Source organism: Coenobita brevimanus, chromosome 91 (genome assembly GCF_032717465.1).
Source record: "Coenobita brevimanus isolate Jiangsu-jjx chromosome 91, ASM3271746v2, whole genome shotgun sequence".
Classification (NCBI taxonomy): domain Eukaryota; kingdom Metazoa; phylum Arthropoda; class Malacostraca; order Decapoda; family Coenobitidae; genus Coenobita; species Coenobita brevimanus.
This window is the reverse complement of record NC_137044.1, coordinates 11,529,714-11,543,774: the sequence shown is the minus strand read 5'-3', so window position 1 is coordinate 11,543,774 and position 14,061 is coordinate 11,529,714. Positions and strand designations below refer to the sequence as shown.

At 42.0% G+C, this 14,061-nt stretch overlaps 1 protein-coding gene across 1 annotated transcript; it reads right to left on the bottom strand.

Moving 5' to 3' along the window:
- Positions 1–1,733: 1,733 nt before the first annotated feature.
- Positions 1,734–12,655, bottom strand: LOC145411824 (uncharacterized). Its single transcript, XM_080281785.1, has 3 exons — positions 12,607–12,655; positions 12,270–12,405; positions 1,734–2,858 (listed from the first exon to the last, which is right to left on the bottom strand). Exons 2-3 carry the CDS (start codon positions 12,354–12,356, stop codon positions 1,887–1,889), a joined length of 1,059 nt encoding a protein of 352 aa, XP_080137911.1. The 5' UTR covers positions 12,357–12,405; positions 12,607–12,655; the 3' UTR covers positions 1,734–1,886.
- Between the last annotated feature and the right edge of the window lie 1,406 nt (positions 12,656–14,061).

Below are 14,061 nucleotides of genomic sequence, written 5' to 3'. Positions count from 1 at the left end.
GGAGAACTCAAGTAATCCTTGAAACAACTTTTCTTTAAATAGTATTTTTTTCTTCTCTTGGTACAAATTAGACAGTCTGTTTTCTCCCAAGCATTATCAACAACCTGAGTCAGTTGATTTTTATGGAATCATTTTGTACTGCTGTTCTCTGTCATGCCATCCATAAGGGTACTGTTTGCCTTTTGTTCTTGAAACAGGAGGTTCCTGTTTTGTGATGAACTAGCAACAGAAAGGGAGGTTTTTATGCTTTGGAAAGAATGCTGCACTGTAGCTTTTTTCCTTTTCTTTCTTCTTCTTTTCTTTTTTTTTTTTTTTTTTTTTTTTTTTTTTTTAATATGTCCGACTCTGGGCAAAGGCTTCAGGACCTATCCCCAAGGCATATCCCTATGGCACAGCAGTCCTCCTACATCTCCACATGTCACCACTTCAGAGCAAACACCCACCGTCCATATTGAATACATGCTAGGGCTGTCTCATACAGGACTGGTGTATTGGTATTAGTGGGGGTGCTTTTACGACATGTGGAGAGAATGGAGAATGAAAGACTGACTAAGAGGGTGTATGTAGGTGAGGTGGAGGGAGGGAGAGGGAGGGGTAGACCGAGGATGAGGTGGAGGGATGGAGTTGAGAGGTATATGAGGGAGGGGGGGGTGAGTTGGGGGGAGGGGAGTCAAATGGTGGGTGACAGAGTGACTTGGAGGCGTTTTGTCTGCGGCCACCCTTTGTGGGATTAGGGCGTCGGCCTATAGATAGATAGATAGATAGCTTTTACGACATGTCAGTGGGTCTTCTGGTAGATCAGTAAAGTGTACTTTTTATGAAATTCAAATCCATAAACTGTTCCCTGCCCCAGCAGGGATTTGAACCGGGATCCACTTGGATTGGTGGCCACCTCTCTACCGATTGAGCCACCGTCTCCCCAACAACACAAATTATATGCCAAAATATCCCCCTCTGATAAATGAGGATTTCAACATGCAGTATCTGAATTCCCAGTTCAGTATATATGATCATCTGACCCCTGGACTAAGGTTCAACATATGAGGAAAAACTGGTGAAATTATGTGATTCTCAAAAACTATTAAGTATGCTTCCTAATACTATGCTGGACATGGTTATGCAGTTACTGTAATACTGCAGGAAGTGTATGCATATAAATGAAGCTACACCACATAAAAAAACAATGGCAGTACAGTTAAGCATTGATTACTCTCCCCTTTCTTTCAGTAATACAGTAACTGACTAAGTGATCAGTTCCTTTCAAAAGGCTTTAAACATGTTGCGTCAGTTGGCCTTGATCACCTAATAGTGGCCTCCAAGCTACATAATCCCTGGTAGCATCTTTGTTCAATATCTTGACCATAAAGCTCAGGGACCAAACAGAGATGTTGTTCATGACAAAGAATATCTGATAGATTTAATGATTCTCAAAAGCAATTTGATATCATAAAGATTTACGGTAAAGGAAATATTTAATGTTCTTACTACTACCCCTGTTATACTGCCAATCCTGAGTACAGAGCAGGTAAGAAAAATCTTAACTATTGAAACACCATGAACAGTGAATGTCCAAGTTTTATGAACTGAGAGGACTCAGCTGTAAGATGTCAATCTATTAACAATAAAAACCTGTGCAATCTTAGGAATACTTTGCACAAAATATCTTTAAATTTGTAGTAGTAAAAAATATTATAAATTTAGCTATGCTACTAACTATGCTCCATGAGAATATATGTACAGTACAGAAAAAAAAAGAAAAAAAGTCATATATAAATTAAGATTTCCTCTTCACTATTAGTCTGTTTCAAAAACTTAAAAAGTACCGGTATATTACAATAAAGTAAGCAAAAACACACAAAGATGAGGCTATGTGCTTGACAAATAATTCAGTATCTTGAGCCATTATTCCTGCTGTATGGATCATGGCGACTTCTGCCATGTCTGCCCTGGGAATGGTTGTCATACCTGTTGTACCTGTCATCATGTCTGCTACCACCATGATGGTAACTGTTGTCATTATATCTACTGCCACTGTCCTGGTATGGATTGTTATATCTACTGCCACTGTTATGTCCTACACGTGGACCAAGTCTACTGAAATCAAAATTTCCTTTCCTTGGCTGTTGGTTTGTAAGTCTTCGAATGTTATCCTCTCTGTCCTGATCAAAACGAGACTTGAAATCTTGCAAAGAGGCATTGTCTATCGACCTTGGTCCCCCTCCCCTGCTCCTGCTGTCCTCACAGCTCCTCTTGATATGGAAGTTATCTTCTCTACGGTTACCATAATTTACTGAGCCATACCTGTCTGAAGTTGGCTGATGAGAGGCACTGAGTGTGGGATTAGTTGTGAACAAGTTGGGCTGGGTGGCAGAAAGAAGTGCCATTTGCTGTCGAGCCATAGCTATAACATCATTGCTGACTGGGCCTCTCATACTTTTTAAAAAATCTGGTACAGATCCTAGCAGTGGCTGCTGCTGTCCTTGCTGATGGTAGGTTTTCTGTTGGTGAGCAACTGGCATCATGTGGCTGTTTATCAGGGACCCAGGTGACCCCATCAAGTGTGGAGCTGCCCCCATGAGTGACTGTTGTCCACACCGATGTGAAGGCTCCATGCTGAATACATCATCATCAGGATTTAGCGTATGCACTCCAACAGGTCCCCTTACCAGACCTTGTCTCTGTCGCTCCTGAAGGTTGCGGCTCTGAACCTTTAGGGTGCGGCCCAAAAGTTCGATACCATTGAGAAGTTCAATAGCATATGGAACTGATACATCATGGAGGAAGCATACAAATCCAAAGGTCTTCTGTCGGCCAGTTTCCTTGTCTTTAGGGATCTTGACATAGTGAAGTGGACCAGCCTGTGGGAAGACAAGTTTGGAAGAGTACAATACAGCAATACAAAATAACTATTCAATATACTGTATTCACAAAGCTGTACCATAGGGTATTTGCTCTACATGATTCTGAATGGTATTTCCATTACCACAACACTAGAAGATCTCCAGCATACAAAATATTTACACTACTTACATTATGATCTTATACAGCAGAGAATGACCACCTATAGTATGTGCTTTAAATGAACGATTCACTTATAATATGATGAGCTGATGGTCAGGTTCCTAAATTACTATAACACGAACAGAAATAAAAATGCAAGATAAATGTCCCAAATGGCCATAATCTGACCTCTTCTCATATTGCATGAATGGGTCTGGGTAGTGTGAGAGACATTATTGAGCAAATGACCACTCACTGCCTCCTCCATGCTCACACCAAGCACATCTACCCTCCCAATTCATCATAAGAACAATACCAGTAAGTGTGCTCACAAATGTATTAATTGTGTTATTAGGCTTCCATATGAATGATCAGCACTGCCCTTTTAAGATCAATCCTGGGAAGGTTTGGGCAAGTTTAGCGAGATCAATGGGGATGGCACCAAGGAAAGTTGGAAAAGAAAAGTAATTTTTGTTATGTTCTCTCATTTGTATAATGAGAAATTTTTATAATGCTATGCTTTGTAGGGACGAAATGTCACACTGTAGGTGATCATTCTGTACAGTAGTGTCCCAATATGGTGTCACACTCGTTAAAAAAAAAAAAAAAAGCACAGCTCTCTCTCTCTCTCTCTATATATATCTATTGCAAGATGCCTTAAGCCCATAAGGGATGGCCACAAAAAAATCGCCTCCATGTCGTTCTGTCCCCCACCATCTCACTGTCCTGCTCCCAGCTAACACCCCCCTCTCTCATATACCTCTCCACTCCATCCCTCCATCTCATCCTTGGCCTCCCCCTCCCTCTCCCCCCCTCCACCTCACTCACATACACTCTCCTCATCAGTCTTTCATTCTCCATCCTCTCCACATGGCCAAACCACCTTAATGTGTTTCTCCTAATGCTTTCTATCATATCCACATCCACACCACAACACTCCTTCACTTCATCATTGTCAATCTGTCTCTCCATGTGACTCCACATGCTCCTCTCAAATAACTCATTTCCACTGCTCTCACTCTTGACTTCTGTCCCTCCAACAAGGTCCAAGCTTCACCTCCATATGTTACAGTTGATATCACAATACTGTCATGTAGTAACTTTTTCACTTCCATGCTCACTTCCCTGTTTTTTACCACTGCTTTCAGGGAACCAGCAACCTTTCTTCCCTGCTGCACAGTTTCAAGCACTTCACCCTCTAAACTTCCATCCTTACTCATCACACAACCCAAGTACTTAAACGCATTCACATTCTCCATCTCCTCCCCATCCAATCTCACTGTACATTCACTGTCTTCATTTCTCTCAAAGACCATCACTTTACTCTTCCCAACATTCACTTTTAGATTCCGTTTCTTTACACTCTACCAAACTCATCCACCAAGCCTTGCAGCTCCTTTTCGTCTTCACTTAACAACACAGTATCATCTGCAAACAGTACAGGGCGTTTCCAAACACTACCCTCTCTCACTAGGGCCGCTCCAACATCCACTGCCCTACCTTGTATCTCTTTCATAACCCCATCCATGTACAGTTTGAACAACCATGGAGACATGACACATCCTTGTTTCAATCCAACCTTCAAATACAAAAATTCACTCAGTTCACTATCCTCACACACTGCAGCCTTAGCACCCTCATACATACTCTTCACAGGCTTCAAAAACTTCCCATCTACTCCATATATTCTTAATACTTTCCACAATCCTTGTCTATCCACCCTGTCATGTGCTTTCTCCAAATCCATGAAGGCTGCATACAACTTCTTTCCCATCTCTAGAAACTTTTCCACAAAAGATCTATGAATGAATATCTGATCTACACAACCTCTTCCCTTCCTAAAACCTCCCTGTTCTTCTCCAACTAATTCCTCTGTTATATCCCTAACTCTGTCAATATGTATCCTACCATATATTTTTCCTATAATACTAGGAAGGCAAATGCCCCCATGATTACCACACACTTCTGTTTCCCCTTTTCCTTTGTACAGGGGAATAATTATACCTGACTTCCAATCCTCCGGGACTCTACCTTCCTCCCAGGCCAATCTGTATGTCTTCCACATTCATTCTGTTACGATCTCTCCCCCATACTTCAGCATTTCACCACACACTCCATCAATTCCAGGGGCTTTCCCTATTTTAACTTCCTTCCTTCCACAACTTCCACCCTACTGATATCATCATCTCTTCTCACATCCCTCCTTCTCCCAGCCATTCCCCTGTCCCTTATACTTGCATTACTTTCATTCTCTATATTCAACAATTCATTAAAGTGTTCTCTCCATCTACTCACTTTTTCTCCCTTCTCCACATGTAATCTACCATTTTTATCTTTCACTCCCCTACTAGCTTCTTTGGTGCCCTGTCTAACTCTCTTTCCCTCTTTCCAAAACATTTTCTTACAATCCCTCCGCTGTACACTCAAATTCCTTCCTAATTCCTCATCCACTCTCTTCTTACTCTCACTTACTAATCTTTTCACCTCTCTCTTCCTCTCTACATATAACTCTCTCTTCCATCTCTCAACTTCTTTGATGCCCCTGTTTCTCATTCACTCACTACATACTTTCTTCTTTTGTGCCACAGACTCTCTCACCTCTTCAGTCCACCATGCTGTTCCCTGCATCCCCTTTCATCTTCTCTTCAACCCACACACCACCTCACATGCCGCACAGATTTCTTCTGTGAATATCTTGTACACACCTTCCACATCCCCCATCTGTTCTAATCTATATTCACCCAATCGCTCCTCCACTTCCCTCTTATATTCTGCCTTTTTTCCATCTTCTTGTAACTTTTCTACCCTCCTTGTAAGAACTACTTCCTCCAGTCCTTCCCTTCCCCTATTTCTCCATTTTGTTTGGACTTTGATTCTGACCACCACCAAGTGGTGGTTCAAAAGTCCACTCCCCCAACCTCTATACTCTTGCATCCATTACACACCTTCTCATCCTTTCATCCACACACACACTACCAATCATTGCCTTCTGTTCATTCAGTTCACCATCCACCCTTCTCATCACTTGCCACGTATACTTATGGATCATTTTGTGCCTGAAGAGGATATTAGCTATCACCAACCCCCTCCCGGCACAAATGTCCACTAAAGCACTGCCATTCTCATCCATTTCTGCAGGCACACCCCACTCACCAACTACTCCATCCACCTTCACATTTCCTACTTTTCCATTCAAATCTCCCATTCCTTTCAAACTTTCCCAAGCATGTTTCCACATTTGTCCGGAACTCTTCTCTCACTCTACTTGCACGATCTTGCATCGGAGCATACACACACACAACTGCCCACATTTGTAGTCCAACTTTCACTCTTACCCACGCAATCCTAGCGCCAACTGATCCTTACTCTCTTATATTCTCCTTCCATCTGTTACTCACAACAATACACACTCCTTTTGCCCTCTCATTCTCACCTACTCCTGTGCATACACCCCATCCTTACTCCCATTCTCTCACACTCTCACCTCTCTGTTTAGTTTCAGTTAATCCACATACATCCACTTTTGCACCCTCAAGCACCTGGACAATTTCTCCCTCTTTCACCTCATCATCTGCACCCCTTACATTCCATGTAGCTATCCATGGCAAGTCCTCTGTTCGGTCCTTAGTCGTCAACTTTTGGTCAGTCCTGGTCAGAGGCTTCTTGTTCGGATTTTTAAGTTACCCGGTAGTTGTTTTCCGGGGAGGAGCACTAACCATCCACCAACCCACTTGTTGTTACGTAGGGAACTCGTGTTGACTTTCCTGGTTTGCAGGAAAACATCTGGCTTGCCACTAACTGTAGAAACTATCCCAAAAACAGGGTAACACTACACTAAGTGGGTGGACGATAGGCATCCCCACCTATATATATATATATATATATATATATATATATATATACACATACCGCATATATATACAGTACAGTAATACCTCGATATATGATACCCTGGCTTAATGATGAGGGTAGAATTTGCACCCTACCCCGCCTAACGATGGCCAAACCCCGGTTTAAGGATGAGCTTTGATTTTTCTTAACGATATTGATGATATTTTAGACTAAAACTGTGTGTTTAGGTTGATTTATATACTGTTCTTAGACTTTGATTAATGTGTCTTAGCCATAGGTGGGATGAATATTGTCAATTTGGGGTGCAGTTTACTAAGCTTGATTTTTTCCAAACATATTTAATGATATTCAGATCTGATTTGTTGGTTTTAGAGAGTTATTTTCCCGTCCGATCAGCGAAGTTAAGCAACGTTGGGTCTGGTTAGTACTTGGATGGGTGACCGCCTGGGAACACCAGATGCTGTTGGCATCCCTACGTGTCAAGTGGGGTTGGTGGAGGATTAGTGCCCCTCCCTGTAAAACAATTAACTCTAAGCCCTTGGCCACCCCATGTGGGATACATGGCGTCTGGCAATGAATGAAAATGAATGATTTACACATTTTAGGCTTAGGTTAGCTTCCTTGAGAGCTGTTAGGCCATTTAGATTGCCTTTAAACCTTTTTTTGGGCTCATCTGGGTGGGTTTTGGACTTGGTTTGGGGGGAAACCCAATGCTGGTAAACGGTTCACATTGAAATACACGTTAAAAGTACCCTGCTATATGATACCCCGCCTAACAATTGGGTTTTACCAAGCCAATTACATCATTAAACCGGGCTATGCCTATATATATATATATATATATATATATATATATATATATATATATATATATAAAGTCCATCAAATTCACTGGCTCCTTCATCTGAAGCAAAAGTTTATCATACATATCCTGAGTCTTGCTGTTCATGTCACTGTCCCTGAGGTTCCAATCCAAATCTGGTGTGCTGGCTTGATTCCATCATCAGAATTCCACAACGTATCATTCTCCATACCATCCAAGACAATAGAGAAAAACACTTTTTTAACAACGTTATTACATTATTATGACCGGTACTTCTGGCTTCCATTTATCAAACTTTATTTTCCACTAACTTATTCCTCACTGTGCCATAGTTCATGGGGTTTCCTTAATGCTTCTAATGACTGAGACTGTGCGGTGATGTTTGAACTCAGATAAATCATGGATGACTGTTGCAACACACAAGTACTGGTATGTACACAATAGGGATGTCAACCTTACCACACCTCTACTAAGCAACGCCAACACAGGGATTATATGGTATATACCGTATCACTGGCATGTACCTCTCTGATTTCAATTTCACAATAAGTGGTTTGGCAGTCTGGGGAGTCCTTATATACCAACAATGTTAAAATATTTATATTGTGGACCTTGTCTTGTCTGAAAGTTGCCTAGTCCACACGAATATACAGTATACCAGTAAAACACCTTTGTTGGCAAGGTAATTTAAATCCAAAAGCACTGAAATGTTGCCTTACACCCCAAGGATGCCTAGAGTACATTGATGACTATCTATGTACCAAGTTTCGTGCCTTTATGACAAACTGTCTGGCCCGTGGCCCTCTTTTGAAGATTTTCAATATGCTGCACTTGGTGCGTGCATCAACTGGGTGTGATAAAACCTGTCAAAAACAAATCTTAAAGAATTGAGCTATCACATGGTGCAAACCACACAGTGATCGGCCCTGTGGTTGCTGAGATATATGCTTCTCAAAAGCATTCTGGTCAGGCCGGTCAAATGTGAGAAAATGCCACTACAGTACTTGACAAGAGACCCACAAGCGCTTCGCCCTCGCTTGTAATAATGATTTCATAAGATAAATAATGATGTACATGAAATATTATACTGTACAAATATACATAAATCACAAAAAAAACAGATGCATGGTGACACAAAGAAGTTCTGTAGGTAAGCTGCACACAACAATGTGAAAGAGTCACAACACTTAAAGAACTATTGTAAACAAGTAAAATCGATCACAGTATATAGTTTTCTTCTTTCCAATACCATACTACAGTACAATGACAAATACAGTAATACAATGAGCACTAAATATGGCAACCACCAGGGTCTGATGGAGGGTAATGGAATGGTACCGGTACTGTATTTTCTCATAAGTTTCTGTAGGAACATAATATGACTGTACAGTAACACGGTCACTACTATCTGGTGTCTTGCCTATAAATGAGTCATCAGGATCAGCCATATTAACTGATCTCAACCAAGTAAACTGAACTGCCAAGGAGGCACTGAGGCAGTAGTGCCAGCTCTAGGACTGATAAAGAGGGCACCCTTCTGGGAAAGTTATGTAAGATTCACACAAACTTGCAGTGAGTACACTAGCCAAAGAGTGCGATAAGCACCCACTGGTATTAATGCTGCTGATTTGTAGGGAGTTACATTCAGGTCTTCAAATTTTTTCTCACTTAAATGGTACAGCCTAGATAGTAACTTCAGAGTTGTCAGTAATGGACAAGATCCCTAGGTGGTAAATGACAAGTTAGTTTCAAAATCAGCATCCCAGCAGTGAACACAATGAGGATGAGTGCTCACTGGAAGGCACCAAGAGAAATTAAGAACAGTGGGTTGACCCATGGAATGTGCAACTACCCACCTTAAGACCCCTCATGGTGGGGGAAAAAAAAAAAAAAAAAAAAAAAGTCTGGGTGCAACAGCATAAGCGAGGCTGCATAAGTACTGCACACTTAAAATTAACTAATGATTCTCACATACACAAAATGAAAATATTAGGTAAAAAATTTGGCATGGTGCTAAGAACACTGTCAGATGTAATACTGTAAGAACTGTCAACACTTAAGTATCAATGCAAATTCAGTTCAAAGCTGCTGCACCTCCAAGGTCTCGGTACATTATTATACAAATGATACAGTACAGTACAGTGCATGTATATATATATATATATATATATATATATATATTAGTACTGTACTTAATCCCTACATACCAGGCAATATTTAACGCAGCCATCACCTCACTATGGGCAATTTCTCGGAAACTGCTGAAAATTGCTTGTGTTCAAACCTTAATATCTCAGAAAGTATAGCACTCAGGGAAATGAATTAACAACCATTTTGCTCATCAACTCTTCCTCTTGCAAATGAAAGTATTTCCAGGTCTGTAGGTCTTTATGTTGATGAATAATGACATGAGGAAGAGAACTAATTTTCGGGCTGAGCAAGGAGGTGTTTGTGCGTCTGCCTGCAGCACTGACTATAGCTTTGCTCTCAATGAGATAACTTACTCCACTTCCAGATGAACTAGATACTGTTGCAACCAAGGCATGCTTCATGGTACTATCAATGAGCCCTTTTCTAGTATCCTTGGAAAGAGGCTTGGCAGGGGTGGCTGATGCAACTGGCTACAGGTGGTGCAGACGGAATCAAAGAGGAAACTGAAGAAAGCATTGTACACCTGGCAAAGGCAAGGGACAGACTGACTCTCGTCTGTGTGGTATAGAGGGACTCCCTCCCAACCCTTTTGTGGCGAGATGAAATGGTGGTAAATTTTTAGAAGTACCCACCGGTTGTTTTAACGAAAATTTGTTTGTGTTCCAATGTAAAATAGTGTGTTTTAATTAATTCTGACCTTCATTTTGGGGGAAAATCCCCCCTTTGGAAAATTGAGTAAGAATTCCGAAAGTGGGTTTATCTGCCCAAATCAAGATCAAGATTAATTAAAAACACACTATTTTGCATTATACTAACCTAACCTAACCTAACCCAACCTAACCTAATGTAACCCAACCTAACCTAACCCAACCCTAACCTAACCTAAGCCAACCTAACCAAACCCAGCACAACCTAACCTGACCTGACCTACCTTTAAGGGTGTAGGATTTTTCCTTTATAATCGGAAATGGTGAATTTGCACTGGATCTTCCCCTCACTTTCCGACTTTTCCTCCACCGGCCGCAGTACCACTGATGTCTACCTTCCCGATCTTTGCAGGGCAAATTACACTCTTTACACTGTACTTCGCTTGGCAATTTTTTCTTAGTAGTTCAATAGATGCTTCGTTATTACAGTGGTAGTCCTTGATAATCTGCCAGTAATCCTTGCTACAGATACAAGCTTGGAAATCAACAACACATTCTTCACCACCGGAGGCCATGACTATGGCTGACTTTCAAATCTTGGGCATCCCTGCGTCACCCACAAATACTTTAAGGTAATTGGCTGGTTTTACTTACGACTGCTGTGACTGGCTGGTTTCAGAAGTCCCTGTTGCTCGGGAACGCCTGATTGGCTGTTTTGAAAACTCACATACATACGAAAGTACCAGCCGAGTACACTCGAGTCCAGCCGACATAGGCCGAGTACACACGCCTGCACCAGACAATATGGCGCAACATTTCATCCGCTACTAGGCGTTAGCCTAACCTGTCACTACATGACTTCCCTTACAAAATCCGCTCCCCAAACTCAAAGTAGGCTTAAAAGGTAAGTCTTGGTTAGAATAGTTCAGGGACGTAATATAATGAGAATCGGTAACGTTGGTTACTTCTAAAGTAATACCGAAATGGCGGCTAGTTCAAACAGTGGCAGGAAGACGCTTGCATGTATAGCCACTACCCGGCGGCCCTGTGGAAGCCAGACTGCGACGTGTATAGATATTACCCGGTGGCTGGGGGTTAAGCGGCAAGGTCACCTCCAGAATGTGTTCACTGATAATGGCTCTGACTGGCAGTGTTGTTTACCACCCATCACTCCAACTGGACATGTCAGTGTATCAAATGTACAAAAGAAAGGAAACACTTACAACAGTGCCAAAGCTAAGGAAACCTTATGATTTAAACAAACCTAATCTAACCCAATATTTGACAACCAGGTTTCAGATTTAAAAATGTGCATTGGTTACATTAGATAGGTCCAGCTACTGGCAGACGTTGGCATAATATATATGCATTCTAATTCCTCATATATTGCTTTGAGGAAACTTTATAAAAATACCCAGTAGCTATGATACAGGTAATCCAAGAAAAATAACAACCTTTGAAACTCATTTCCACAGAAAATAGGAAAAGCCCACACATCCCCAGCAAAGAATTGATCTAATATTAATCCAATACAGAAAATCATTAATTAAAAATTCTACATCAGGTGCAAAAAGAAAATATAGCCCATTCTCCTCAACTATTTCAAGGTGTGAAAACCGAACTAAATTCAATATAATTATTAATAAATATTCTCGTAAAGCTTACCTCCAGGTTCAATTGGTAAAGGAGACCAGCAAGACAAATTACTAATCCTAAGCTAGGGATACACTTTGACTAGTGTCGAGCCAATGTCCTTACCCTTATCTAGACTACTACCAATAACCAAAAAAACATACCTGAAGGAATAGTTCATACAGCAAATCTTCCGTGATGGTCTCTGGGTCCAGATTTCCCACCCAAACTGTCCTATCGTCTTCACTCATTGTAAATCGTTAATACAACACGTACGTCCACCCTTAACTTACAGCAAGGCTGTAAACAATCAAATGAAAGACTATCGTAATGACATCGTCATTTATAATGAAATGCTCCTCAGAATGTACATATTATAAAACATAAAATTTCCATAATTAATATGAATTATGCTACTGTAAACAATCCTCTGTGATTCCCAATACAAACATGTATACTAGTTCTCATTTCCATTATTAAATTACTTGGCATTTACAGTACGTTTAAAACAAGGGAATAAAGGAGTTTTTCTGATCTTTGCTGATCTTATATGTTGGCAACTTATTCAACTGGCACAGGTTGAGGCACGGGCCACGGAGCTTGGCCATGAGCCGAATTATACAGTCGACATAAAAGTCTCTCTCTCTCTCTCTCTCTCTCTCTCTCTCCAAGAACTTCGAAAATCAGTGTGACGACCCAAGATACACCGATACCAATGCCTTTATTAGATCACAGATCGGCGTCGTCGGTGTCGATAGCCAATGATTCACAATACCTATTTTCATAGTCCTTAGAGAAAGCCGGAAAGTCCGCATAACAGTTGATGCCAACTGTACAGTTCGTTCCGTACGTGTCAAGGAGGTTGGAAGAACCTAACTCCCTAGTTACCGTTAATATTCTTGGATTATGCAGTGGCTCACTTTTTCCACACGTAGGGCCATCTGTCGTTTTAGTATAATTGTAACTATTGGTTATAAGCCTAGTACTGTAATTTACACCCTGGTCCAAAGCTGTGACAAAGTTGATTGTGATCATTCCTACCCCCAATCCTTTATCCTCCACACCTAGGCTGCCCACGAGCAATCTTCCGCGGGCCCTAGGTCTGCAGCCATGCCAGAATCTATATCGTCTGTGTCTGGTTCTGGTACATTTGTTATTGGATCTTTGGCACTGAAAGCTTTTTCTTTCTCATCTTCTATAACAGTTTTCATTCCTTCTTTGACTCCTTTCATCATGCCATTCACAACTGCAGTAGTCATCTCTACGGTCGTTAATAACTGCCCTAACTTCCTCCTTCACCGTCTCTCTTATGCTACGTGTTCTACGGTCAACTTCTCGTCCTCACAACACGAGCTACAGAGTCGGGGTTCTCTTAGGAGACCTAGAATACGCAAGAGGAATAGGGCATAAAAACTCGGGCTGACCAACCTTACACATATATTACCTTAATTACAACTTGGAACAGATTAATATTATACACTGATCAGGTAGAGGGACCCAGCAGGACTAGTATACTCTGGCCCGGTCTGCTGTGGTCTTGGGCTGCTAATAGGTGTCGTCCGGATGTGGGAGGAATCTCGTCAGGTGTGCCCTCCCACAGGAGGCACGAGACTACTGCCGAGGGCTGGGGCATCCGGAGTGGGCTGTTGGTCGGCGTGGAGGGAGGTCCTTCCCTAGTGAGGCCTCGGTGGGTAAGGCGGCCCTCTGGATTGGGGCCAAACAGGGCGAGTAGGCGGGCTTGCCTTCGCCTACTCCTGGAGAAGGACCGCTTGCTGGTGGGGCTGGAGAGGTCATGCCCCGGAGTCCTGGGGGTGGCCCTGGGCATCTGGGGGCTGCAGTCTCTCTCAGATCGAGCCTCCGTCAGGAGCTGCCTGCGGCATCCCTTTCCCATGGAGTTCGACAGCAAGAGGCATCACCTGGTGCTGGCTGCAGGGCTCTGACTCCCAGGTTTACGAC

Coding starts and splice junctions, on each gene's coding strand:
- LOC145411824 (XM_080281785.1), bottom strand. CDS start 12,356: ATGAGTGAAGACGATAGGACAGTTTGGGTGGGAAATCTGGACCCAGAG. Junction 2,859..12,269: donor TGTATGAACTATTCCTTCAG/GTATGTTTTTTT, acceptor GTCTTCCCACAG/GCTGGTCCACTTCACTATGT.